Raw genomic sequence first — 20,536 nt, 5'->3', positions numbered from 1 at the left:
GTTGGGGCCAGAGGCACCAGCTTGCAAGGGCAATGGGGGACGGCATCATGATGCCATGTGCACGAGGATCACGCCTCCCTCCCTAAGCCTGGCAGAAGCTTCCCAGCTCTGGGAAGGAGGCACCATACTTTAATAATAATAAAATAATTTATTCTTTATACCCCGCCCATCTGGCTGGGCTTCCCCAGCCACTCTGGGCGGCTTCCAACAAAATATTAAAATACAGTAATGCATCCAACATTAAAAGCTTCCTTAAACAGGGCTGCCTTCAGATGTCTTCTAAAAGTCTGGTAGTTGTTGTTCTCTTTGACATCTGGTGGGAGGGCGTTCCACAGGGCGGGTGCCACTACCAAGAAGGCCCTCTGCCTGGTTCCCCTGTAACTTGGCTTCTTGCAGTGAGGGAACCACCAGAAGGCCCTCGGCACTGGACCTCAGTGTCCGGGCAGAACAATGGGGGTGGAGACACTCCTTCAAGTATACTGGGCCAAGGCCGTTTAGGGCTTTAAAGGTCAGCACCAACACTTTGAATTGTGCTCGGAAATGTACCGGGAGCCAATGTAGGTCTTTCAAGACCGGTGTTATGTGGTCTCAGCAGCCGCTCCCAGTCACCAGTCTAGCTGTCGCATTCTGGATTAGTTGTAGTTTCCGGGTCACCTTCAAAGGTAGCCCCACATAGAGCACATTGCAGTAGTCCACGCAAGAGATAACTAGAGCATGCACCATTCTGGCGAGACAGTCTGCAGGCAGGTAGGGTCTCAGCCTGCGTACCAGATGGAGCTGGTAAACAGCTGCCCTGGACACAGAATTGACCTGCGCCGCCATGGACAGCTGTGAGTTCAGAATGACTCCCAGGCTGCGCACCTGATCCTTCGGGGCACAGTTACCCCATTCAGGACCAGGGAGTCCTCCACACCTGACCGCCCCCTGTCCCCCCAAAACAGTACTTCTGTCTTGTCAGGATTCAACTTCAATTGTTTAATAATAATAATAATAATAATAATAATAATAATAATAATAATACTTTAATGCTCTAATTTTCTGGGAACATTTAGGGGACTAGAAGTGTGAGGGCTCTGGGATGCTGCCGGAGCTCTTGCATCTCCTTTACCAAGCCCAGCGCCTCGGTTACCCATCTTTGGGAAGGCCGTGCATAGCAGTGCCTCGCTTACCGGTCTGTGGGAAGGAGTTGTGAGGACTTTGGGAGGCCAGTAAAAAGGGTGCCCTGCGCCTCACAGCGTGTAGTTCTGAGGGTTCCTGACTTTGCATGATTCTGCCGTTGCACGTGGGCCCCCAAATCCGAACCCTGGCGTAAGTAGCTGGCCCACTGCACTAAATCCGTGAGTTAGGAAAACATCTCTTCTGTGCCCTGTTGCACTGGATTTGTCCACTAGATGCCACTGTTGACAATGCTGTGGAGCCCGCTTTCTCATCCTCCGTTCTTCAACTTTGTAAAAGCACAAGAAACTGTGAAATCAGCCAAAATATGTAGGTCAAAGCACAAAATAAAAATAAAAAAATCCCCAGGGCAGTCCAAAATCATTGGAAGTGGGAAAGGTAGAATCTTTGCATGGTGTCGTGTTTTCTCGGTCTGAATTGCGTCAACAATTCTGTAGATGTTAAAGTGCATATACTATTGATCAGGCCTCCCCAAACCTTTGGGGGCCTCCCAGGGGCACATCTGGAAATTGGATAACTGTCTTTGTTTTCAGGTGTTCTAATAGTTTTATCATCAGTGTGTTTACTGCCCTCCCTGGGCTGCTTTGGGAGGAAGGATGGGATATAAATAAAATAAATAAATAGTCCAACCAGGCAGGCCTGCTTCTTTAGTATTTAGGCTACAACTGCCAACATAAATAACAATGAAGTATCTGATTAGTTTCTCTGCCTTGGTCTGAACTTGGGCCTGGTTTTTCTCAAGCTACCATCTGCTCTGAGTGCATGGTGAGTTCAGTAAGCATCACCACTAGCCAAGCAGTTGTCACGTAACCAAGTCAGAGATCATGGCTTCCACACAGCCTCAAGCCATAGTACCTCTCTTATTTAAAAAGAATGAAGGAAAAATAATTAGCTGACGGGTAGCAGTGACTAAACCCAAATCCAGGCTGTATCTGTTAAATGGGGTTGCAGTTTAGCCTGTTAGTTACAGATATGCAGGCCCCATTATCCTTGATGTACCAGTGATTAAGCGTGAACATTGCCATCCTCTTTTCTGTCTCAGGAGTGATCTTTTAAATTAATAATGACATAGAAATTTCTGCATCTTTGTTCCAAAAGGTCCCAAGCCGTCTGGCTGTGTGAGGTAACTAAACAGTAAAATCTGAAGCCATGCAAGTGGCGAAACAGGTATTTTCTGATACGGCACAGACATTAAAAGGACTGACTGAAGGCTTAAATTGACTTTGATGCCCCTCTGCCCACTGAATCATTGCAGAGAGACTAGACAACATGGGTCCCCCTGAACAATTTACAATTTATTTATTGTAAATTGTTCAATAAATAAATTGTAAAAGGGTTCTGATGATCCAAGAATGATATTGCTTTTATATATTAACAGTGTAATCAGAAGCATACTTTCTTAAAAGGAACTCCCATTTAATTCAGTGGGGCTCTCTCCCTATAATGTAGGTAGGGATATATTAGATTACTAAAGAATGGAATGGGCTAGGCATTTTTAAAATTCATGGCCATTTCCACGGGCTCTGAGCCTGGAAACAGACACCTTCATTTTATAGAATTGATAATAAGGTGAATGTGTGTAGCATTGTATCTTTGTTTTTCAGGGGGATTAATAGTGCTTCAGAAACCAGTAACATATTTTTGACCAGAGGTGACAGAGTGGGATTAAATAATTATTTAGACTTTTTAAAAGTGTGTTTACATCCTGCTTTCGTTCCTTAAAGTGGCATATATGGAGTTCCTAGGTGGTCTCCCATCCAGACGCTGACCAGAAATAAACCTGCTTTCTTTCAACAACATGGCTGCCTCATTTGCCCTCAGACCATAGGCAGGAATACCTCTTCATGCCACCTCTACAGCTCTCTTTTAAAAAGCAGCATTCCTACAGCAGAGATGGGGGACTGTTGGCCCTCCATATATTTCTAGACTAAAATTCCCATCATCCCTGACCACTAGCTGCACTGGTGGGAGCTTGAGTCCAGCAGTATCTGGAGAGCCATGGGTTCCTATCCCAGCCTACAGTGTCACTTACAGTGTGACAGTATCAAACATGCTTCACTGAACATATGCCAACAGATGAAGTTTCTATGATCTTTCTTTTAATTTGTCTCCTAATCAAGGGTTGGCTGTAGGGTACCTTCCATATTCTTTCGTATGTTATTGGCATTCATACCAAACCCTGAAAGTACAGGTAAAAGGTAAAGGGACCCCTGACCATTAAGTCCAGTCGCGGATGACTCTGGGGTTGCGGCGCTCATCTCGCTTTATTGGCCAAGTACAGCTTCCGGGTCATGTGGCCAGTATGACTAAGCTGCTTCTGGCAAACCAGAGCAGCACATGGAAACGCCGTTTACCTTCCAACTGGAGCGGTACCTATTTATCTACTTGCACTTTGACGTGCTTTCAAACTGCTAGGTTGGCAGGAGCAGGGACCGAGCAATGGGAGCTCACCCCGTAGCAGGGATTTGAACCGCCAACCTTCTGATCGGCAAGCCCTAGGTTCTGTGGTTTAACCCACAACGCCACCTGTGTCCCACAGCGCCACCTGCGTACAGAGACGGCTCAAATGCCCTTTTTTCTGCTGCTTGGGGATGCAGCTCAGGGTATTGATCCACTTCTATGCCAAAAGTGACTGTTGGGTGCCAGATGGAACCTGTTTAGTCTTTCCACAGGCTTAATGATGATTTGCTTGTGGTAAAGTGAAGACTGGGTGTTTCTCTGGTGGCACTGGTATTATGGAATGCACTCCCAGCTGAAAACAAGATGCTCCATCTTTTTTGGCATTTCACCAGCTTCTGAAGATGTACCTTCTTACACAGCCATTCCGTTGATCTCTCAACCTGAGCTTCCTGTTTTAGTTCTGCTTTAATGGGATTCTTTTATGACTTACTTTCATTTTCAATTACTACATTTACATGCCACTTTCATCTTCCAAGGAGCTCAAGGTGGCCTGCATGGTTCTTCTTCTCCCCATTTCACCCCCACAACAGGTAGGTAAGGCTAAGAGATGGTGACTGGCCCAAGGTCACCCAGTGAGCTCCATGGCCGAGTAGGAGATTTGAACCCTGGTCTCCCAGGTCGTAGTCCCACCACTCTTAACTGTTATACCACACTGGCTCTCAGTTATGGATCATGGATGTTTTAATGTTTATATAACCATTCCTTATACTTTGTAAACTGCTTAGAATCTTTTTTTGGTATTTAAATTGCACCGCCATCATCTAGGGTAACTTTCTGCAGGTTTTGCAGCTGCCACTCTTCAGATTTGTGCATTCACAATCATCCCTGCCTATCAAGCTAGGCTTAGACTACAATTCTAAAAGCACTTTTACTAGGCAGTAAATCTACCATTGAATCCAGCAGGGCTTATTTCAATGTAATCATGATTTGAGCAAGTTATTTTTTGTTTGGAGGTTCTGAGCTTGTTGGTTGCGGTGGCTTCACCCTACCTGCCAAGATTATTATGGGCCGTGTACGTAGGAGACACAGCTACACAGGCACAACAACCTCTTGCTCTGAAAGTTGGCAAGCTTCTGAGTTTCCAAGCTTGGAAAAGGAAAACATCTCCTCCTCCTTACATAACATCAGGAGGTCAGAAAAACTAAGCAAGAGAGAAGTGGAAAGGAGGAGACAAGGGAGCAGGGGAAATAACTATTGCCTGCAAAAACTAAACAAACCAATCTCTCAAGGGCTGCAGCACTCTTGCCATTGCGCACCTACAGATTAATGTGATGACTGTTTTGCCATATCTCCACTAATTTAACCATTAAGCAACTTCTGAAAGTTACAAGCATTAGAATAAAATGTGAACATAATGCAGCGTTTAACTTCTCTGTTTTTTCAGCTTTGGTCATCAGAACTCCCATGTTTCTAGATTCTCTGTAATAAATAATAAATTTATTATTTATAAATTTATAAATTTATTATTTATACCCCGCCCATCTGGCTGGGTTTTCCCCCAGCCTTGCTCATGTATTTGGATTGAATGTAAAGGTAAAGGTACCCCTGCCCGTACGGGCCAGTCGTGTCCGACTCTAGGGTTGTGCGCTCATCTCACTTAAGAGGCCGGGAGCCAGCGCTGTCCGAAGACACTTCCGGGGCACGTGGCCAGCGTGACGAAGCTGCTCTGGTGAGCCAGCACCAGCGCAGCACACAGAAATGCCGTTTACCTTCCCGCTATAAAGCGGTACCTATTTATCTACTTGCACTTAGGGGTGCTTTCGAACTGTTAGGTGGGCAGGAGCTGGGACCGAAAGACGGGAGCTCACCCCGCCGCGGGGATTCGAACCGCCGACCATACGATCGGCAAGTTCTAGGCACTGAGGTTTTACCCACAGCGCCACCCGCGTCTTATGTGGGGTTAAAGTAGTGGGGAGAAACATGTACACAAGTACCCATCCCCCAGTATCCCACACTGTACTAGTCTGCCGCATGAAAGGGGGATTCTAAGCCTGTTCAGGTGAACAGGCTTAGAAGCCTCATTGCAATCAGGAACCCTGCACCATCAGAGTTCTGTTAGGCCAGAAGACCAATCTGTTATCACTCTTTTATAGACCATTTCATAGTGCAGACATCAAGATCGATGTGTGACAGAGCCCTATAGAATCCCATATTGGTAGTGTGTGTGTGTGTGTGTGTGTGTGTGTGTTCAAATATCTGATAACCAGATGTTGCTATAATGTAGCCAGCTGTACATTGTACAATATTGCTCAATATATGTATTTTGCTCAATATATGTATTTTCTTATCCCCCTCCACCAGGGAAAGTTGTTTATGGGGAGCCTATAGCTGCCGGCCTTGGAACGGATGGCACTCACTACTGGCATAAGGAATGGTCCCATGCTGCAGCACATGTCATGGGCCCACCCTTGAGGCCGGATCCTGCTACTCCAGACTTCCTGATGAATCTTTTGGCAAAGTAAGCTAATGCAATGTACATGTAAAATACTCATGTATGACTTCTTAGCAGCATCCGGATGCCTTAGCAAGAAGGCCATTAAACAGATGAAGCCAGCCATACTTATTTGGGCCTAATCTGTGTGTTCATGCCATTCAGCAAATAAGTGTGCAACAAGATACCTTGGACAGGGTCCTCTCTGTGGTAGCACCACAGATTTGGAAATTTCTCTCTGAGGAGATCCTTCAAGCTAACTTGCTTCTCATTTTAGAGAAGACATTTCTGTTCTGGAAGGCATCTTATAATGGACTGTTGTTGTTTTTCTGTGTTCTGCTGGTCTTTCAACTTACTGTGCTGTGTGCATCTAATGCTTTGTTCATTTTTTTATTTTTATTTTTGCAGTTGTTATTGTCAAAATAGGTTTTTATCCAAGTGGTCTGCTTTGGAAATATAGTATCAGCATGGTTTAGGGGTGTATGTATGTATGTATGTATGTATGTATGTATGTATGTATTTATTCATACCCCACCCATCTGGCTGAGTTTCCCCAGCCACTCTGGGCAGCTCCCAATCAAGTGTTAAAAACAATACAGCATTAAATATTAAAAACTTCCCTAAACAGGGCTGCCTTCAGATGTCTTTTAAAAATAAGATAGCTGCTTATTTCCTTGACATCTGAAGGGAGCGCGTTCCATAGGGCGGGCGTCACTACCGAGAAGGCCCTCTGTCTGGTTCCCTGTAACCTCACTTCTCGCAATGAGGGAACCGGCAGAAGGCCCTCGGCACCAGATCTCAGTGTCCGGACTGAACGATGGGGGTGGAGACTGCCTTATGCTGAGTCAGACCATTGGTCCATCTGGCTCTACACTGACTGGCAACAGCTATCCAAGGGGCTCTCCCCTCTCTACCTGGAGACCCCAGGGACTGAACCTGGGATGCTTTGTTTGCAGAGCAGATACTCTGCCACAGCCCTTCCCAAGCAAGGTATAACCAGCTTAAGTAAATGATCAAAATAAAAACAGTAGCCATGTGGCAGCCAACTGGTGAAGTCTGTTGTGTGGATACAGATGGCAGTTTGCTCTATGGTGGCTACTCTGCACAGGGACATCCTTAGCTACATATAGCCAAGGCTGGTCCTATGATGATAGGTTGCGCTTAAGGAGAAGAGACCTTAACCATGATCCTGGATTTGGATGACACGCGGAGCTGGGCTGTCTTAAAAGGACCAGAGAGGAGCAAAGCAAGTTCAAACTCTTTGCTGAGAACCAGCATGTTTGCACGGTCACAGAAAGCTATAACATGAGAACCAAGCCAGTATCTTGTGATTGACTCTTTGTCCATCATTTGAAACAAGTTCTGTTTCTGAATGTTCAGATTTGCCTAACTTGGAATTGTTTCTTTTTTCCAGTGGTGACTTAACTGTGACAGCGACAGATAACTGTACCTTTGACATCTGCCAGAAGGCTTTGGGGAAGGATGATTTTACCAAGATCCCCAATGGGGTGAATGGCGTGGAGGACAGAATGTCGGTTGTGTGGGAAAAAGGAGTGGTGAGTAGGATTTATTTTGCTGTCAGATGGAATGGGGAGCAATATAAGCAGCAGTGACAAGTTAGCCACCTGCCTCTGAGGAGGTACTTAAATCCTCAGACACAGGGCTGTCTTATGCGGCACTGGGGTGCAACAAAGATCCACCTGGCACCCCCCGCCGGTTGCCCAGTCCCAGGCGCACAGGAGGGCGGACCCAGCCGGCCGCCTCAGCTTCTCGTTGGCTCGGTTGCCCCCAAACCCGCGGTGTAGAGCCACCCGCAGCAGAAGAACCCGCCACAGCGCTCCAACCGATGGGCGGGCTCTTCCCCAGACTCAACTCTCGGGCCCCAGACTCTCGGCCCCGTACCCCTAGCACCTATGAGTAAAACGGCCCTGCTCAGACACCTCTTTCACTCTCCGTAGCGCACAGGACTTGAATTAGATACTTTGAAAGATACGAACTTACTGAAAGAGAGACTGCTATGACACATGCTCTGGGAACTGTCTGACTTGACTACTCTAGCATAATCTGTAAAGGGCTGCCTTGAAGGTTGTTTGGAGGCTACGGTAGCTCCAAAATGTAAAACTGTTTTCTTGCGCTAGCTCTTTGGATTGTACCACACCAGTCTCATGTGAACTCTATTGGTTAGGCAGTTCCTTTCTGAACTAGATTCAAGGTACAGGTGATTATGAATAAACTGTAAGTTGGTTTCTTACGGAACCAGTGTTGTTGTTGCTGCTGCTGTTGTTCTTTCACTTCAGAATAGTTGTATGGAACTTTGGGCTATGAACTTTCTGAATAAGTGAACAACAGATGACTGAAATTCATTTATTATCCCATTCACTCTGGAGATTGATGGCTAGCAAATGGGATTACTTTATTTGTTATTACATTAATATGCCGCCTTTCCATTAAGGAGCTCATGGTGATTTGCACACCTCTCTCTCCCCACTTCCATTTTATCCATGCAACAACCCTGTAAGGTAGGTTAGGCTGGAATATAATGATTGTCATGAGGTCACCCGCTGGGTTTCGTGGCTAAATGGGGATTCGAACCCTCCCAAGTCCTAGTCCTAGTCCAGCACTGTAACCACCCTAACCCTAACCACACTGCCTCTTTGTTCATTCCAAAAATGAACAGATAGTTTTAAGAAGCAAGATTATCAATGTTGAACTGGTTATTCCCCAAAATAAGATTTCTGTTACAAAGAGTTACATCTTAGGTGCTATATTTGCGTACATCAGCATATTACTGGGAGTTTACATTTTTTATACTGAAATTTTCTGCCTAGAGGTTTTCTGGGTGAGGTTATCCCATCCGCACTCCTCAACAGAGAGTGAGTTTGCTTGCAGTAGGCTTATGTATTCCCTTCCTTGCTGATGCCTATTTTTGGTTTCTTTGCAGCATAGTGGCAAAATGGATGAAAACAGATTTGTGGCAGTCACCAGCACGAATACAGCTAAAATCTTTAACCTGTACCCAAGGAAAGGGAGAATAGCTGTGGGCTCTGATGCTGACATTGTCATTTGGGACCCCAAAGCTACAAGGTATGGTCTATGAATAATCAAATCGCACCTGTCCATCCTTCTAGGAATGCATTTTGAAGATATAAATCTTGATGATGGAATGATGCCCCATTTGAATTATTCACAGGATATATGGTGCTAGCCACAGCATATCTATGCAAAGGATTTTGCGTGTTTTAAAAATGTTCAGAATGTTTTAAAAATAGTTACCTGGATTGCTGACCATGTAGAAAAAGCATAATTGCTTGTACTTTTATATTAATTGCTATTTTCATGAATAAGATCAGTGATTCCGAGCATTTTCTAGGCTAGCTCATGCCCACATAGTGATGCCCAAAAAGACCGAAATGATATGCCAAAAACTATCACATACTTTCCTAAAAATACATTAGACCAATTACCCATGGCATAGCTAGCCATTTTTAAGCCCAGGTTTTGTTGTTGTTGTTGTTTAGTCATTTAGTCGTGTCCGACTCTTTGTGACCCCATGGACCAGAGCACGCCAGGCACTCCTGTCTTCCACTGCCTCCTGCAGTTTGGTCAAACTCATGTTTGAGAACACTGTCCAACCATCTCGTCCTCTGTCGTCCCCTTCTCCTTGTGCCCTCAATCTTTCCCAACATCAGGGTCTTTTCCAGGGAGTCTTCTCATGCGGTGGCCAAAGTATTGGAGCCTCAGCTTCAGGATCTGTCCCTCCAGTGAGCGCTCAGGGCTGATTTCCTTCAGAATGGAGAGGTTTGATCTTCTTGCAGTCCATGGGACTTAAGCCCAGGGAAAGGTCCCAATTCTGTGCTGGCCTCTCTCCCTGGACCAATTCAGGCTCTTCCAATAGGCTGCTGTTCTCCAAGTGCAGAAGAGGACTGGGGAGGCTAAAGTTGGTATCCACCTACCCCCCCCCCCCGAATAGTCCTGTTTCTGCTATCTGCCATCCTAGATAATTATGATTACAGAAATGCATTTCTCTTTCTGGGAGAGTTGTTCACTGAATAAGATATTTGTTGGGTGTGTGCTCATTTCAAAGCTCAATCAATACTTTATGGAAGAAATGCAGCTTCTGGCTTCAGTTCTGCATCTTCACGTAGCGTGTTTTATCTGTTAACTTTGGAATGAATGGGGATGAAATGATGAGCAGCTTGTGAATGTTTAAATCTGACTGGTTACGTGACCTTCTACTTCTCCAGAAGAGGGAGCACATGGCCTAGAAGTCATGGAAAGCCAAGAGGCAGCTTCATACTGTGTGGTGATAATTGGCAGTTATCTCAAGAGTAACCATGTTTCAGTCATTTCAGAACAATAATGATGGTGATGATTAGATTTATTATTATAATGCATTAGTCACTTTTGGGCCACAGCAAATCGAAGCGACTTACAATGTTTTAAACAAAAAGCAAATGCATACATTAAAACAAGCCTTAAAAAAAATATCTAAAAGGCAATTCTGTTTTTTAAAAACTAGATTAAACCATCTCACCCACACAAAAAGGCCATAGAGAATTAGAAGCCAAAGAGCTGATGAAAAAGGAATGTTTTTGCCTGGTGTCTATAAAGATATGTAACAATGGTGCCAGATGAGCCTCCCTGGGGAGAGCGTTTCACAAGTAGGGAGCCACAACAAAATGCCGGTTCTCATGTTGCAATAAGCAGCATAGGCTGTCTGCCTCTTTCTGGCAAAAAGTACTCATGCAAGCCATCACATAGTGGTCCAGTGGTGAGCATGTGTGTGCCACACTAGGAAGGAAAAAAATGTTAAGAGGACCAGAGCAGGTATCCTAATATAATACTATGGTTTCTGTCTTGTTTTCTAACATTCCTTTCACACTGCAGTTCCTGTTGTGTTACAGAACTATAGCTTTTTGGCTGATACACTGGCATGTCACACCAAATCTCATTCATACCAGTGTGCATTGTGTTGCACAGTAATGAAGACCATTGGACAGAGTTGCCCCCCCTTCACACTTTCGGCACAAGCATGCTTCTGTTCCCCAATGATTCCCCCCATGAAAGTGTCAGGAAAGAACCATATGCCAGTATAAAGGTAAAGGGTAAAGGGAGCCCTGACCATTAGGTCTAGTCGTGGCCGACTCTGGGGTTACAGTGCTCATCTCGCTTTATTGGTCTAGGGAGCCGGCGTACAGCTTCCAGGTCATGTGGCCAGCATGACTAAGCCACGAACCAGAGCAGTGCACGGAAACACCGTTTACCTTCCCGCTGGAGGGGTACCTATTTATCTACTTGCACTTTGCTGTGCTTTCGAACTGCTAGGTGGGCCGGAGCAGGGACCAAGCAACAGGAGCTCACCCCATCGTGGGGATTCGAACCGCCGACCTTCTGATCGGCAAGTCCTAGGCACTGGGGTTTAATCCACAGTGCCACCTGTCTCCCTGTATGCCAGTATACCTCCCTAAATTTCATCACATTGCACTCCCAATATTTCAGGATAATGGGATTGCAAACAGATTCCCCCCTCCCCAAAGTAATTACTAATACAGAAACGAATGCTGAACCTCCACCATATTTCCAGAAGTGACTTCTCTGTCATGTGAAAGCACAAATACAGTGCAGAAATTAACAGTGAAATGGGGAAATTTAATATACCACTGTGGGCATGCAGCCTTAGTTTGGCTTATTGTACTGTGTAAACCAAGTCCAAGTTGTTTGCCACACAGTTCCTAGTTTAACCATGGAACAAAAAAAAAACCCAGTAAGATTGAAGTGAGCCATACTTCCCAGCTCAGTTGTTACGAAAGGAGAATTCACTTTACAGAAATCAAGGTTTGGAGGGTGTGAGGGCATTGTAGGGGAAAAATAATTAAGCTATCCCTTAACGTTGAAATTCCAGTTACTCCCTTGACAGCTAGCACATTTGAAAGAGAAACCTTCAGCATTGCTTTAGCATCCTTTTCTACATTACAAAATACAGAATAAAAATGCAAGATGTGATGGCAGCCTAAAGCGATGGGCAGATGTTGATACACGACTAGAGAGAATTGGGAGGCTTTCATTGGAAGCCTTTGGAGAGGATTTAGACATCTCTGTGAAAAATGGTTGGGGATATTATGGGACCAGCAAAAGAAATCCATATACAATCAACTATGCTTGACATTCAGGGTTAGCAAATAACACATTGAGTTCAGGCTGCAAACTTGTTTTCTTTTCTTTAACGCCTGACACAATGATCTGCCACACCAGCATATAAAAGTTTAGGACTGGGCATAATGATCCCCTTTGCCTAACAACACAATGTCATGATTTATTGCTCTGCAGTTAAGACAGCCAGCTAGCTTTCAGCTTAATGCTAACCAGGTTTCCTCAGAAGTAAACCCAATTGATTCCAGCAGGACTTTCCAAAATCCCTAAGGCTGAAGTGCAATTGTATGTAGGCATAATTAAAAGGGGAAATAAAAAAGTGAAGTTCCTGTTACCCACTCCTACGTTAGAAAGGCTGTTACTTACATCTCTCTCCTTTTATTTTCCATGATGTCAAAGAGGTAGTCTCTGGAATTGAGTCACCTGCTGAAAACATTTGCAATTAAATACCCTGGCAGCAAAGGGGCAGCCTCTCCAGCAGGCTTGCAGAATCAAGCTGTAGTGTCACAAGGGAAGTGATCTGAGAAAACATATTTGCAGTTGGAACAACTTTGCTCTGTATCTGTTGGTCTCAGATCCTGTGTCTAACTCCCGGGTTTGGGTGTTGTAGGTGAAGCAGGAAAAGACAGAGTAAGTGCCTGGTTCAGGCCTTCACTCATCCCCTTTGCTCATCACAGTCACTTTATTTGTATGCCATTTTTCTACAAAATCATGCCCAAAGTGGCTCACAAAATAAGCATAGCAATTCAAAACAAATACTAGAAACAATTTGAAATAACCATCTTAACAACAAAAAGATCAGTCCGTGCAACATTGTGTGAAATAATAAGCGAACATAATTTATTATTATTATGAGCCTTAATAATGACTCATCTCGGCTCGTTCACATCACACTATGGTTTATTGTGAAATCTGACCTTTTTTGTGTTGGTGCTGACCTTTAAAGCCTTAAGTGGCTTCGGCCCAGTATACCTGAAGGAGCATCTCCACCCTCATCGTTCAGCCTGGACACTGAGGTCCAGCTCCAAGGGCCTTCTGGCAGTTCCCTCACTGCAAGAAGTGAGGTTGCAGGGAACCAGGCAGAGGGCCTTCTTGGTAGTGGTGCCCGCCCTGTGGAACGCCCTCCCATCAGATGTCAAGGAAATAAACAACTATCTGACTTTTAGAAGACATCTGAAGGCAGCCCTGTTTAGGGAAGTTTTTAATGTTTGACGTTTTATCGCTTTATTATTAGTAGTATTATTATTCTGTGCAGCAGGAATTGAGATCATGCCACAAATAATGCTGCACTCCAGTTTAAAATATGCTTATGTGGCACAGTTCTGTACATATCTACTCAGAAGTAGTACCTATGGAGTTTGATGGGTCTTGCTTCCTGATAAGTATGCAGAAGATTGCAGCCCAGATTGAGTTGATTTTAACTAAATATGCCTCAAATTAATGTGCTATGGATCGCAATAGGCACCCAAAAAGTCTTTGTTACAATGTCGATACAGACCACACACCTTAGGCAGAATAATGATTAACAGTAAACTTGAAGTAATTGCACTATAATATGACAGGGGGTTTTTTTTATTAAAAAATGCATTTGAGGGAGGATGTATTGGAATGCAGTTTTAAAATGTATGAGAGAAAGAATTGCCTTCCCCCCATCTATTCAGGAAATGCCAGTTCTGAAATATTCATTAAATAGCACTTAAGATATCAAGAAACCCTTCACTTTGTGGTATTTATGAATTGCCAAACAGCTTTTTTTTCACACTTTGATATACATGACACCTTAAATTTATCACCTGTAGAGTGATGGAGAGCAAACCCAACAAGAAAGATTGCGTTGAGGGTGAAATGTTCTATATTTCACTCTTTACTCCATTACTTTGACCAATGTCATGAAAATGGATTGTTTTTTAATTGAACAACACCACCCAGTTTTTTGGGGGGAACAAAAAAGTCTTGTGGGGTACTGCTTTGTGGTATATTGTGCTCTTAGGGTGCAGCTGGATGAATCTTTAAGAGAGCCGTGTTTGGAAACAGTGATTCTCTTAAGAGCATTAAGAGCATTACCAGTGCAATCCTATGCATGTCTACCCAGGAGTAAGTTCCCAGGAATAGGGTTGCAGCCTTAATTGCTTAGCCTTTTGACTAGCAAGAGAACATGTGAATGAAAAGTATTGAATCTGAGTGACAGCAGGCAATACATGCAAAAGATAATTTTTTTTGTACATTTATATATCACTTTTTCTTCCAAGAAGCTGAAGGTGGTGTACATGTTTCTCCTCCCCAATTTATCCTCACAACAACCCTGTGAGGTGGGTTTGGCTGAGAGATAGTGGCTGGCCCAAGGTCACCCAGTGAACTTCATGGTTGCCACTTTGATGTTGCAGTCTGAAAGATGAAACTCTTTACGTTGAAAGGGATGTGGATGCAGAAATCTGCTTATTTGTCTGCTTCCTTTGCTGGTCTGACTCTGAGTACGATTTAGATCTTGACTGCCCTATTTTTTACCGTAAGCAGTAGGCACTCTCTTCTTCTGTATGGTCATCCTTGGGAAGGTCCTGGAACTTCATCAGTGATTCAGCAGATTCAGCAGTGATCCTTCCCTCTATTTCCTGTTATGCCTGATCTTTTGCCTTTCCCCAGTTTTCTTGCACTTAACAGTTCAGTGTGTTTTAAAGGACATATGCTGTGTTGAAACAAACACAGCCCTTCCTCTTTTTTTTTTTAAAGGCAGCAATTTAAAATAGCTGCAGCAGAAACATGGCCGCAAAAACAGGAGATACTGTGGCAGGAAGAATGCAGACAGAGGCTAGAGAGCGATGTTGGAGGATGGGAAAGGAGGCTGGCTCATATTTTTATCAGCATTACCCCAGCTTTTTCTGAAATGTATGTGTGTTGTTGCAGTGGGGGAAATGATGGGCAGAGCAGAAGAGGTAAAGTCAAAATCAGAAAGAGCGCAGGGGCCGCTGCGAAGCTAGCAGGCTGTCAAGATTTGGGAGGGGGACTGGGTGCTGGCTGCCCTCCCACCCATTTCTCCCCCCTCCCCCAACTTCATATAAATGTACCTGAATTTTGCAGACTCACCTGCAAATGCTAGACTTTGTGCTTAGTCTCTTCATACACTACCAAAGTAAAACATGTAATTAGGTCTCCGTGTAATTTCTGTTTCAGTAAAGCAAGTCTTTGCAAGCTTTATATCAACATACGGCACAGTATGTTTTAGGCACACTACTATTATAAACCCGTGGCCTATAATTCTGTAATCTTGTGCGCGCTGCCTGGAATTAGTGTTAGTAAATATAACAGATAATGGACAAATATCACTTCCTTAGTATATTGTGTGTATGTGTTTAAATTTTAATTGTCTGCTACTATTTCAAGATACAGGAAATGAAGAGAAATAGGTTACTGGTTTTTTACTTATTGCGCCGTTGAATTCAGTGCAAGACTTTGATTTCCCTAGGAATTTATCCATGTAATTTCATGAAGGAGATTTTACGGCATCGCTTTTTTCTCCTCCTCCCCACAAAGGAAGATCACACGCTTTCAATCTGCTTGCCCTTTTATTTCGGTTAAAAGGAAGAACAAAGAACGAAGCCACAAAAGTCAGCTGCTGTGTGAACACAGTGTGCATTTCCTCTGACACGCAGTCTCACAAAACAGCTACTTTCTGCAGAGAGAAAATTCCAAGGAAGTCAAAGAAAGCAGTGCCATGTTATTTACATAGTTCTCCTGTGCGGAAGACTCAAGTGCCTTGTTCCTTAGAAGCTAAAACTCACCTTTCCCATATTCATCCCCATTTCCCAGTCCTGTCTCCTTTAAAAAACAAAAACAAAAAAAACCCCCAACCAATGTTTAAATTAATTAATTTTATAAGAAAGTGCAGGGGGTTCTATTTGAGACCCTTGCCCAAGCTTAATTATATCACTCCTGTTGTGGCCTTCATCAATATGGTGCCCTCCAGATGTTATGTACTACAATTCCTATCAGCCACAGCAACAAGAGTTGCTGTTCAAAACACCTGGAAGGCACCAGGTGGATAAGGGCTGCCCTGTTGGGCTCAGTAAATCCCGTATCTGACTATTGTCCACTTCCTGTGCTCAGGTGCACTAGTAGTAAGGTTGGCCGAAATAGCCGCTCATGGTCATAAATTACAAATTGGCAGCTGCAGTTTCGTTCAGAAGCTTTTGCCATTAGCTGAGCAATCAATACCAGCCAGACATTCAAAGCAATTGCAGGAACTTCCAGGAGCTTCCTGGCAATGCTCTGCAGCAATGAAGTTGTCAGTGATAACAGAAAACAGTTCGATGTGAAACTTTTAACGAGCTGAGCCCTCCAGAACTGTCAAAGCTGTTTTTTAATCAGAGACTGTGCTGTTCTGCTTCGTTTGCATGTCTACAGGTACTTTCTAATTGTTGTGGGCGTTGCCTGGGGTCCAGAAAGGCTAGCCCAAACTTTTTCTAAAGAGGGGTGGTGAAAGAGACAGGTGTGCTTCATCACATATACAACATGCCTCGTAGAGATAGGGATCATGTAGCCCTCCAAGATGCTGTTGAACTACAACTCGCATCATTCTCGACCTCTGGCCATACTGGATGGGGTTGATAGGAGTTGGTGTCCAACAACATCTGGAGGGCCACAAATTCCCCATTCCTGCCTTAATATATATTTTATGTACACACAGCAAACAGACAGCTTCAAGTAAAGGGTCACTTATGTTTGGAAACATGGGACACAGGTGGCGCTGTGGGTTAAACCACAGAGCCTAGGGCTAGCCGATCAGAAGGTTGGGGGTTTGAATCCCTGCAACGGGGTGAGCTACCATTGCTCGGTCCCTACTCCTGCCAACCTAGCAGTTCAAAAGCACGTCAAAGTGCAAGTAGATGAATAGGTACTGCTCTGGCGGGAAGGTGAACGGTGTTTCCGTGCGCTGCTCTGGTTTGCCAGAAGCGGCTTAGTCATGCTGGCCACATGACCCGGCAACTGTACGCCGGCTCCCTCGGTCAGTAAAGTGAGATGAGCGCTGCAACCCCAGAGTTGTCCGCGACTGGACCTAACAGTCAGGGGTCCCTTTACCTTTACCTTTATGTTTGGATCAGGAAGTTTGAGTTCAGGGGAATAGCTGTGTCTTCAAGAGCCGGTGGAATGCCAGTACTGATGGTGCCTCTCATATTTCAGCAGAAAGCCCAGGTGGTGCTGCCCTCAGTGTTGGCTGAATCTGTGATAGGTGGCAACACCTGTAATAGGCAACAACGTATGTTGGCAGTCCAAGTATAGAAAGCACTTTCTACACAGATCCAACCTATATTGACCTTGGACATAGAGTTGGGCAGCTTTGGCCTCACTGACTGCTGTGCTGTCTTTTATTATGGCATTTATGCTTCCTGGTTTCATGTAATCTATGCTACTGCATATTATACTGTAACCCACTCTGGAGTTATTTTTTTAAATGAAGAGCAGGCTATAATAGTTTTGGCAAATGGCCATTCCTTGGTGGTAGGACATGTGCTTTACTTGCACACAAGGGGCCAGATTTGTACCTGAAGAGCCCTGTCGGTGGAAGCACTGCTCTAGGACTGCTGCTTGTGCAACAGCCTTCTCCGCTCTCCTACCCCTGTGCATCCCTGAAAGTGACTGGGGGGGGGGTCAAGAGACACCCGCCAGAACTGCACACAGGGGAGGGAAGTGGGAGATCATTCCATCTGGCAAACTGAAAAGCTTACACAGGTGGAACGTTCATAATAGTGAGATTGAATTCCACCCAAGGTCCTAGGATCATCCTTGCCTTCTTTAGGCAAAGGAGCTCAGTTATCAAAAGTAGTACAGCCCCCTGCCTGAGTCATGGGAGAGGCAAGAGCCAGTTGCCAAGAGTGTCCAAGCAGGGTTTCCACGCTCTCTTCTATGCAGTTGGCCAATAGTAAGTAGGCTGTGAGCCCAGTGAGGAATTGCTAGTGAACTGTGAAGATGTTTGGGATATTAGGGAGATGTGGAGAAGGCAATGGGGAGAGGAAGTAGGCTGTGGCCTGGCAAGCCATGGTTTGCATGATTGGCTGGGAGATGACTTGAGCTTTAACCATGGTTTATTAACCAAACAATGGTTAACGTTAACTGTGACTTAGTGTTGCATGCAAGCAAGGCCACTGCCAGTTAGAGTGGATAGTTCTGGGCTTTAGGGACCAATGGTTATCTGGGTGTAAAGCAGCTTCATCCATTTGTCCGTGCAGGCTGAAAACGGCCCAGTGGTTCCAATTCTGTATTTAAAAAATAGTTCACAAGTTTAAAAAAACCCCACAAACCTCTCTCAACTTTTTAATGATACACTTGGGGTTTATTTGTTTCTTGACTCGCTTTGCATTGTTTCTGAATCCATAAATTGAATGTGCCAGTGGATTTTATATGTTCCCTTCCCTAAGGATGTTCTGGAGATAATTATACTCTGGTCCCGAACTCCAAGCATTATTAACTATTGTGACAGGAGCGCAAGACCAGAATGAACAGTGTGGCAATTATGCCGTAGCCTAAGACAGTGTACCTTGGGAAATGTAGAGGACTGCTAGGCCCCAAATCTGCTACTTGTGCTAGTTGGTCTCTCAGGTATGGGGAATCTTTTTCAGACCAAAGGCCACAATCCCATCCAAACAGCTTTCCATTGCTGCATGCCCATGGTGGGCAGGACCAAAGATGAAAGTGGGTGGAGAAATGAATGCAAATTCTTTCCACACCCACCCACCCTACTGTCTTCCACCCCAGCAGCCAAGAGGCATTATCACAGGTCAAGGACACATTCCCACCAGGCAAATGTGCTTGTGGAAGTAGGGGTGGTGAGGGGTGTGGCCTGGGAAGAGTTGAGAGGGCTAGATAGGCATTTAGATCCTAGGCCTAAGTTTCCTGCCCCCTGCCCCTACCTGTAACACATTCTGCCCACTTCCAGAGGAAGGAGCCTGGAATCTGGACGCTGACATCAGCTAATGGCCTCCATGAATTCCTAGTGTACCTTTACTTTGGATTCTGATTTTAAGCTGCTTTGAAAGTCTGTTTTGGTTGAAAAGCAGGGGCACCAAGGCAAATGAGGAATGCTACAAAATGACAAAAGGATCTGTTCACTATATCAAGGCTTCAGGCAGATGAATGAACTAAGCTGGATCATTATTTTTATGCAAATGTGTGAGGCAACTTAGCATGTAGATTCATGGCCTGGTGACAGCTCAAATGCAAATTTCCACTTAGGTTGTGTGCTCAGGTTGTCCTGCTGTAAGGAATGCAGATGGATCTGCTTCATGAGCCACCATTTTGTGCCCAGCTCCCGTGTGTACTTGAAGGAGGGGCAAAGCAGGGAAATGCTCCAAGGTCCATCTGACAAGGCTGAGATCCCCCAGGATGATATATAACTGGCACCCCCAAGAGATGAGCCTGCAGTTAACGGTGATGGTTTGGGGAAATAGGTTACCTCCTGCAAGCCTCTTAAATAAAGAACAGTTTTTCCTCCCGCTAGAGCTATCTCTAGAGCAAGATTGATCAGAGCTCAGTTCTGGCATCTGATTTTAGCAGGCTTAACCTTGGAACATATGGAGGAGGAAATGATGGAAGGGTTCCTGAGCAGGTGCAGAGTGCATTTTGCTGTGAAATCTGCTAGTGTGTCTGTACATACACACTATTCAAGAAAAAGCTAATTTTGTAGAATTAATACTACTACTACTCTTGGTATCTTTACAGCAGAAAACAGCATGCACAGAGAGAGACAGGATCACATTTGCTGTGCTTACCTTGCTTATTGGGAGGAGGGAGAATGAACGGGATTTAGGAACAATCAATACTAAGGTTCTTGCTCCAGAGAGCTGGCAATAAGCACACTAGTTGCAATGGCAACATTTACTTATAAAAGAATAAAAGGTTTAAATGTCACAACATGCCAATAAACACTGATTTAAAAGCAATAAAATGGCTTTGTAGCTTAAAATGCAACTTTACAGAGGCATGGGGCAGGGAGGTGCAATGCCGCATTTCACAGGCTAACTTACCTGCCTGTTGCTTGGAGCACGTCCATAATTACCGTATTTTTTGCTCTATAAGACTCACTTTTTCCCTCCTAAAAAGTAAGGGGAAATGTGTGTGCGTCTTATGGAGCGAATGCGGGCTGTGCAGCTATCCCAGAAGCCAGAACAGCAAGAGGGATTGCTGCTTTTGCTGCACAGCGATCCCTCTTGTTGTTCTGGCTTCTGAGATTGAGAATATTTTTTTTCTTGTTTTCCTCCTCCAAAAACTAGGTGCGTCTTATGGTCTGGTGCGTCTTATAGAGCAAAAAATACGGTACTTATGCAGAGA

The 20,536-nt window shown here is 44.6% G+C and overlaps 1 protein-coding gene across 1 annotated transcript in view; it reads left to right on the top strand.

Moving 5' to 3' along the window:
* Positions 1 to 20,536, top strand: part of DPYS (dihydropyrimidinase) — a 44,711-nt gene that overhangs the window by 17,387 nt on the left and 6,788 nt on the right. The window contains exons 5-7 of the mRNA XM_083621739.1: positions 5,938 to 6,094; positions 7,482 to 7,623; positions 9,009 to 9,151. Of these exons, the coding sequence (XP_083477865.1) occupies positions 5,938 to 6,094; positions 7,482 to 7,623; positions 9,009 to 9,151 (442 nt within the window). The remainder of the gene's footprint in view (positions 1 to 5,937; positions 6,095 to 7,481; positions 7,624 to 9,008; positions 9,152 to 20,536) is intronic.

This window comes from Podarcis filfolensis (assembly GCF_964270895.1).
Source record: "Podarcis filfolensis genome assembly, chromosome: 7".
Classification (NCBI taxonomy): domain Eukaryota; kingdom Metazoa; phylum Chordata; class Lepidosauria; order Squamata; family Lacertidae; genus Podarcis; species Podarcis filfolensis.
This window is presented reverse-complemented; position numbering and strand designations above follow the sequence as displayed.